Source organism: Lampris incognitus, chromosome 9 (genome assembly GCF_029633865.1).
Source record: "Lampris incognitus isolate fLamInc1 chromosome 9, fLamInc1.hap2, whole genome shotgun sequence".
NCBI lineage: Eukaryota > Metazoa > Chordata > Actinopteri > Lampriformes > Lampridae > Lampris > Lampris incognitus.
In genome coordinates this window covers 59,432,924-59,441,225 of record NC_079219.1, presented here as the reverse complement: position 1 = coordinate 59,441,225, position 8,302 = coordinate 59,432,924, and the positions used below count along the sequence as shown (strand labels likewise).

General features: G+C 47.2%; 1 protein-coding gene across 1 annotated transcript; it reads left to right on the top strand.

Annotated features, from left to right (window-relative positions):
- Positions 1-4,381: 4,381 nt before the first annotated feature.
- zgc:92606 (uncharacterized protein LOC100000242 homolog) lies at positions 4,382-8,057 on the top strand. Its single transcript, XM_056285593.1, has 5 exons — positions 4,382-4,563; positions 5,115-5,204; positions 5,414-5,492; positions 6,051-6,169; positions 7,554-8,057. Exons 2-5 carry the CDS (start codon positions 5,115-5,117, stop codon positions 7,617-7,619), a joined length of 354 nt encoding a protein of 117 aa, XP_056141568.1. The 5' UTR covers positions 4,382-4,563; the 3' UTR covers positions 7,620-8,057.
- The last annotated feature ends 245 nt before the right edge of the window (positions 8,058-8,302 follow it).

The window sequence follows — 8,302 nt, the reverse complement described above, 5'->3', positions numbered from 1 at the left end:
CATACTGCAAAAGCAGATTTGCTCGTGGCTCATGAAGAGTTGTAGCCTGCTTCATACGCATAGCCAGAATTCCACCGACAGTTGAACCAGTTCATCCGGACACAATGTGTACTGAGAGAAACGTTTCCTCATCATCATCATCATCATCATCATCATCTATGGGACCTCTTCCGTCTCAAATGACAGCAGATGTCCCCACCCTTATAAACAATACAGCAGTATAATGATGCAAAACAACGATTGGTTTCATATGCAAATTCCGTTACAATTAACTAGAGTTGCAGTGGCCATGTGTACTATTCACAGAGGACTGGGGAATAGTTGCAATCACAGCATTGTAAGATGGTGACAGATGTACTAGAGGGAGGAACCTCCTCCATCCCAGATAGCAAAATTGCTGTGGCCCGGACCCGTCCCGCATACCGCGTGGAATGATGGCACTTGAGCAGTCCGCTCCCGTTTGCCAGAACCAAGCCATATCAATGCCGCATGTGCCACATATTTGCCAAAGGTGGCCCATAATTTGTTGTGAGATATTTGGGCCATATTCACCACAAGGGCCACTTCAGGGTCACATCCAGATTATATGTTGCCGAGAGCACCGCATCTTTGCCGATAAAAGGCCCACACTTGATTTGGCGTAGTTGGGCCATATTTGCTATTATACATGTGGGCCACTTCAGGCTCCCATCCATGTTGTCAGGGCCAGAAGAAGACCATCAGTGCCACATCACTGCCTGAAGTGGTCCACATCCGGATGCTCTCTGGGGTGGATTGTCACCTTGTCGAGGTGGAGATGCTGGCATGGTCCTGAGATCCCAAGAGCAATGCCGTCTGGAGCTATGCTCCTGGTAGGGTCACCCATGTCGGTAAGGCCAAGGGGGAGGTCCCTGACAAAGAGAAATTCAACAAAGAACTCAACGGTTGAACAGGTGGAGGATGATGGCTGACTTTAGGGAAGCATCACAACAGCTGAGAAGGCGGATGAGGGCTGCAGCAGAAATGGGCCCCCAGCCATCTTGGATTCAATGCCACTGGATCCTGACCCAGATCTGTCAAGGACCATGGGGTAGCTGTCTGTGCACCAGTCTCCCCACGTTAAACAATGTCACACACAGGCGTCCTCTATAAAGAGAATCAACTCCAACCACCACCACTTTCCCCTGTCCAGATAAGGTCCAGCTGGTTGCCAGCCTTGTGGGTAGGAGGAGAGGGTGAGAGGTGAAGGTCAAAAGAGGAAAGGAAAGAGAGAAGAGGATCCAGCTTGTCAGTGTGGATGTTGAAGTCACCGAGAAGGATTAGTGCAGAGTCATCAACAAGGAAGTGCGAGACAAGTGTGTCAAACTCCTCCAGAAACTCACCAAGGGGGCCTGCTGGGCGGTACACAACCACGATGGTGAGTTTGACTGGATAAGAGACAGTAACGGCATGAAATTCAAAAGAGGGCGGAGAAAATTGTGGAATGGAAACGAGAGAGTATTTCTATTTCACTGAGATTAGCAGGCCAGTACCACCACCCCGCCTCCCAGCTCTGGAAATATGAGAAAAAGAGTACACATCAGACAGAGCTGTGGGTGTGGTAGTGTTTTCTGGCAAGATCCAGGTCTCAGTTAGACCAAGAAAGTTGAGGGAGAGCAAGGATGTGTAGCCTGAGATAAACTCAGCTTTCGGCACCGCAGACTGGCAATTCCAGAGCCCTCCCATCACCACTTGCTCAACGTGAGTGGAGAGAGTGGGATAGATGAGATTGGTAGGGTCACAGGGCCTAGGAGTGACCCAACGTCTATGCCAGCCCCGGGAAGAGGAAAGGACAGGAATGTGAAGGAAGCACATAGTCTATACTAGGTCCACAAAATACAGATGACTGACCGGGTCTAAAAAGAGCAGTCTGTCCTTGACGAAGTCTTGGCCTGAAAAAGTCGCGCTTGCCTTCGTTCAACCTAGACCAGTTTGCCCTCGGCTCGTTTGCCTGATGCAGCAGTAGTGATTTAAATAACACTGATTGCTAATTGTCTGCCAGCAGTGCTGGCCACACCCTGGCCACTTAACACCCAGCTGACCTTTCGCAAAGTACCGCCCCAGAACGGTGCTGGTCCAATCCTACCTTAGCAACGGTTTCTATGTGAGGGAGGTCCGTCAAGCTTTCAGACACCCAGCAAAATGCTGGAACGGTGCGCCTATGGGATCTGCAGACCGGATACTAGATATGTGAACAGTTTGGAGAGGTGTCATTGTCTTTCCCTTCCCCAAACCCAGAACGCAAGAAGCACAATGTGGGCAATAGACTTGGCAGTATAGCAGACCCCATGGCCAGCTTAGTCCATCCAGAATCACCACAAATACCTGTCTACTCCAAGCTAAGCTAGCTACTAGCTAGTATTGATAGCTAATACAGCTAATGTATTATTACTGTTACTTTACCCACACAATGCGCTGATTTCTTCCTTCATGGTTTGGTGTTTTCCAGCTACTTCCTGGATAGTTCTGAAATGCTTGACGGGCATAGCAACAGTAACCAAGGGGGGCGGGGCTTTGCGAAAGGTCAATTGGCCAAAGAGGTACACTGAAAAATAGGCCTATTGCCCGGAAACTGGTCACGTATGTAAAACTCTATCAAACCTCACACAAAACTATTAAAACTGGGAAGAGCAAGTTACCAACGAATATATTTATAAGCTAAAAGGATAATTAAGTCAAAACAGCAGGGCAACAAGAAATATTTAAGGACACACGAGGTGAAAAACAGCTACAGCTAGAATAAGATCCCACTAGCTCCCACTAGGAACCAGCAGCAGATGTATAGAGAAAAGGTCTGATACTCAGTCAGCTGGAATAAGACTAATAGCAACTTGTTAAGCAAGAAAGACGATACTTACTCTGTTCTAGATGAGCCAACAATTCAGAATCACTCCAGAAGTTAAAATGCGCCATTCCTAAATTCTCTGTAAGTCGTACACACTGCGGGCACTGAGAGCAGGATAAGCAGTTTGGATAATTGGATAATGGATGGGTGGATAGTACACAGTGCCACTGAAAGGTCACGGCAGTTCGCATGTGAAACCGATAGGTGTTTTTGGTCGTTATGTCACTGTGTTGTTTGTAAGGGTGGGGGTACCTGCAGTCAGCTGAGACTGACGAGGCCACTTAGATGATGATAAAACGTATCTCTCAATAAACGTTGTGTCCCGATGAGCTGATTCAACTCTGTGATTTTCTGCCTGGATTATTGAGCATGCATAAAGACACAGCCAGAATTGTTAGGTATTCCAGAATGAAAGTTTAGGGATACCACTCAGATAGCCGACACATTTGGGCCTAATCTGGGGCCATTTTGGTACTGATGGCTCCGTTACGGCACTTGCAACGGTTGTGTGGGCCGGATGTGGCCCAAATGTCATAAACCGGGCCTGACACGGGCAAGTGTTGTGTGGGCCATGTAATGAATCGGGCTTGACTTGGGTTACAGCACATACTATGTGGGCCAGATGTGGCCCAAATGTCATAAACCGGGCCTGACACAGGCAAGTGTTGTGTGGGCCATGTAATGAACCGGGCTTGACCTGGGTTACAGCACATACTATGTGGGCCAGATGTGGCCCAAATGTCATAAACCGGGCCTGACATGGGCAAGTGTTGTGTGGGCCATGTAATGAACCGGGCTTGACTTGGGTTACAGCACATACTATGTGGGCCAGATGTGGCCCAAATGTCATAAACCGGGCCTGACACGGGCAAGTGTTGTGTGGGCCATGTAATGAACCGGGCTTGACCTGGGTTACAGCACATACTATGTGGGCCAGATGTGGCCCAAATGTCATAAACCGGGCCTGACACGGGCAAGTGTTGTGTGGGCCATGTAATGAACCGGGCTTGACCTGGGTTACAGCACATACTATGTGGGCCAGATGTGGCCCAAATGTGGCTGAGTTGAAGCAGCCACACCTCGCCCTAAGTCGACGCCGTCATTCAAGGCCAAATGTGGGGCGGACGATAACTGCAGATGTGGGCCATATTGGGCCAACGATTCTTCGCTATCTGGGCATGTTCCGAGTCACGGGACCGCTTGTAGTCGAAGATCATGTGAAGAATGGCGCCTCGCTGGGAGTGACCCCTCGATGGCCTGGCCCAGTTTCCCCGATCCTGCCATTGGTCCGTTTTTCAATCGTTCGGCGAAAGTGGGGCAAACTAGGCCTTGCGAATATTTTGAAGGACAGCACTATCCACCAATGAACGCGTCGTTAACGCGCCCGAACCCCGCCTTTGCTTCACTCCTAATGGCGGGTTTCGCTGCCGCTTTGCAGGCTTCTCTCTCATTGGTCACAGCTCCGAGGGTGGGCGGGCGCTTCAGTATTTGTTGTTGTTGTTGTTTTGGGCTGGGGGGGGGGGGGTAGCTCGGTCGACATCTTAAAAAACGGACCCCGTCCCGAGACGTCCTGCACAGTTTTCTTTCTTTCCTTTTTTTAAGCGAATTGCTCGTCGCAGACGTCCTCACAAGGAAACGTCGTAATATAACAGAGTCCACACTGACACTGTGAAGCTGTTTTCAGTCCCCTTTCTTAGAAGGTATGTGTCGTGTCGTGTCGTGTGTTGGGTCGTCCGCTAGCTAACCAGCTAGCTAGCCAGCTAGCTAGGTAGCTGGTTAGCCGGCTAGCTGGGGTATAGTATAGGACGTGTAAGGTGGATAACGGGTAGCCTGTAACGTCACTCACGCACAACATGTCTGTTCGCCCTGCTTGCCCTTTGTGCAGAGCAGCAGCTGTCGGAGAGGAAGCGGGCCACAGTCGGCACTGTTGTGGGTAGTGACGTGGCCTCCATGAGCCATGAGCATGACGTCATAAGACCAGAACTGAGTATTACTGTAACGTGCAACCAGACTGCACATTTGTCTTTGGTCTCGTCACAGGCAAACGCAATGCCAAAGACAGAGCAAACAGTACACAGCACTGTGAGAAACGCACACAACACATGGGCCAGCCTGTAACAGCTTCTGTTCCGCCACTACTGTTGTTGACACAGGCGTGTAAAGGCCAGGTGAACCACCCCTCCCTCTCCTCTTTTGTCCACCAAATGGCTGACAGGATTATAACAAACCCAGTGTGTTTGCTTGCTTTTAGATGGGCAGCCAGTATCAGCGCTCAGTTCCGCTAGAGGTGAGGAGAGCGGAGGGTGAGAGAGTTCGGGCCAAGCACCCTGACAAGATACCGGTCAGTACTTTCACCTCGTCTTTCCCACTCACAGCAAATGATGTCTTCAATGCATCTATTCATATAGTGCAGCATATATATGCTCCCACTGTGTTTGGGGGTGACATGCCATCCTGCACCTTTTAGTCAGTTCTTTGAATAAAGGTGTTGATTTTTAATTTTTCAAGCTAACAAAACTTGTCTGTTATTATTGTGCCCTCTTGGGACAGATCATTGTTGAGAGGGCTGCCCGGTCACGAGCACCTGATCTTGACAAGAAGAAATACCTAGTGCCCTGCGACCTAACAGGTAACATTTGGACCCCAGTACATACACACACACACACACTTGGACTGATTATGCATGAATGTTGCGAGTTACAATTTGTTGGTTAATTTTATCTAAACACATTTTTAAAACCAAGCTACTTTTTTGCCTCAGCCTTTTTCATTGTATCCTTTTGTTTATTTAGGCCCCATACATTTACACGTTTCTCTTTTATGGTGAACTTTCTTTTCGACTTAAGTGATTTTCTCTGCTTTTAGGTTTTTGATTATTTCGTATTTCAGTATTTTGGTTTAGTAAGTGTGTTTAGTATGTATCACATCCTTAATAAAAGTTAAAAAAAGTAACAGCAGTGGTTGCCGAATTGGTTCCAGGCATCTTCACTGAGTATGTCACAAGATTACAAATCAGGGGCTGACCTTGCTCAAGTGGCTCTGCTTCTGCAATTTGTCTCCGTTATAGCTCATCCTGTCTGTTCTCTCTCTCTCTGTGTCTCTCTCTGTGTCTCTCTCTTTCCCATGGTCTGTTCGTCTGTTCTATTCTTTGTTTTTTCATTTTCTCTCCCCCCCCCCCCCCCCGAAGTGGGCCAGTTGTGCTTCCTCATCCGACAGCGGGTGTCTATAAGACCAGAGGAGGCACTCTTCTTTTTTGTCAACAACTCCCTCCCCCCTTCCAGCTCCCCTCTCTCTGCTGTTTATGAGGTAACTATAACCCTAGTCAGACTCACTGACATGTAGGGTTGGGCCCCGATACTCGGGGCTGAATGGCCCCGGGGCTAATTCTTGGAAATACCGAAGTATTGATAAGGTGCGAGCTTAACGGTCCTGCTATCGGTACTTCACCTGAGCGGTCACTTTTTTCGTATTTTTTTTTCACTAGATAAAACTTATCTTGCACTTATCTTGCACATTTATCTCATCTCACCAACTCCATCAAATATCCGCTTTGCATATTATATATTTTCACTACTCTCCCAGAACTTACGATCGTCTGTTTAAACGCGACTCACTCTGCCCGCCTGCAGCTGGGGCAGGGGCAGTTACACATAGTACACACACACACACACACACGCTCGCAGCTCGCACGAAGGGCTCCAGTGACAGAGAAGCGATGGCGGAGAGAAAATGGTGAAAAGTTTGGCTCTATTTCACTAGAGCCGACAATGAAAAGGCCGTTGCCAGAATTGTGATACTAGTGTCAAATATCCGCTTTGTACGTATATTAGGCTATATGTCCGCTATTCTCCCAGAGAGGACGAGAGGTCTGTCTCCCAACGTGACTGCCTGCCTGCAAGCTGTGTGTGTGTGTGAGTGAGTGCGCTGAGGGCAGAGAGGCGGGGCTCTGGGCAGTGAGTGACACACAAACAGATAAACACAGGCGCAAATGCTTGCGATGCTAGGAAGCTCCGTGTGACGTGATGGCGGAGAGAGCAAAACATTCTAAAGTTTGGCTTTAGTTCACTAGAGCTGACAATGAAACAGCCCGTTGCCACAATTGTAATAAGCATTTTGCATGCAAGGGTGGCAACACCAGCGATCTTGCAAAGCACCTTGCCAAAGTGCATCATCTCTTTATTCGAGAGGACAAGTGTACGGTACCGATAAGAGTACCGTTAAAGTACCGAACCGATAAGCAGTACCGTTAAGAGTAGTAGTATCGATAAAACCCTTTAGGGGCCCAACCCTACTGACATGTGCATGATTTCTGCATATGCAGATATACCTTTCACCACGCTCGCACACCTGAACTCCCCCCACCCTCTCATAGACGCACAAACAAACCCTCAGACATCTCCTTATAGGTGTCCTCCGACAAAGCTGATTGTGAGCCTGCATATCTTCTTGAAAATGATGATACCCTAAAATAGTTTCACACCAACCTTCCTCAACACCACATACCACGTGAAATGCTGTCTGACACGGGTCAATACAAATTTGATTCACAGAAATGTGGCTGTACTATTTACGGAGATGTTGAAATATCATGCATGCATGATCTGCTTAGTACATGTGTTTATGTGCATACACATTTACTGCAGATTATAAACAATGGCGAATCTAATTTCTCTGCTGATCTGTGTTCTAGGAGCATCATGAAGAGGACCTGTTTCTCTATATGACCTACAGTAATGAGAGTGTTTACGGCGCCTGATAAGAGGAGCGGCAACAAAACAAAGGGAGCATGAGAGGAGGAGGAAATGAAGAGAAGGAAGAAAGTCCTGAGGGGGGAAAACCCAGATTAGGTTGATTAAAATGCGTGACGCCACTTCACTCGTTTAGATAAGACTTCAGTTGTTTTAAGAAAGAAGACAAAAGGGATTGTGCACAAGGTTTACCTTTGTCAATGATCTACAGTGACCATAATGTGCTTCATTATACACGGCACTATGAGGACTCGGGCTTCCTTGATGAAAGAAAGAAGGGTGAAGAAAGTTTGAATTGAAAAAAAAAAAAAACTATGTAAAGGAAAGTTACTCACAATGATTCTGGAAGAGCTCCCCCGGTTGTCCTATTTCTCTCAGTATTTAATGCATATTGTATTTTTTGTAAATTACCTTCAACTTTTGTGGAAAATAAAGATGAAAAAACACATTCCTGTTTGGCCCTTTTTGTGGTGATTGTAGATGATAAAAAAAAAATCACAGCTAAATTCATTTTTGATCCTTTGTGTGCAATGTAGACAAATGGAAATATACCCATTGACTGTGTTGGTAAAACAGTATTAGTGTGTACTGCAGGATTTTTTTGATTTTGGTTTTGGTTTTTTTCCCTCATCTAGCTGTTCAGAAAGCTTGCACCATCCAGTTTACTATTCACTGGCTATTCATTGGTTTG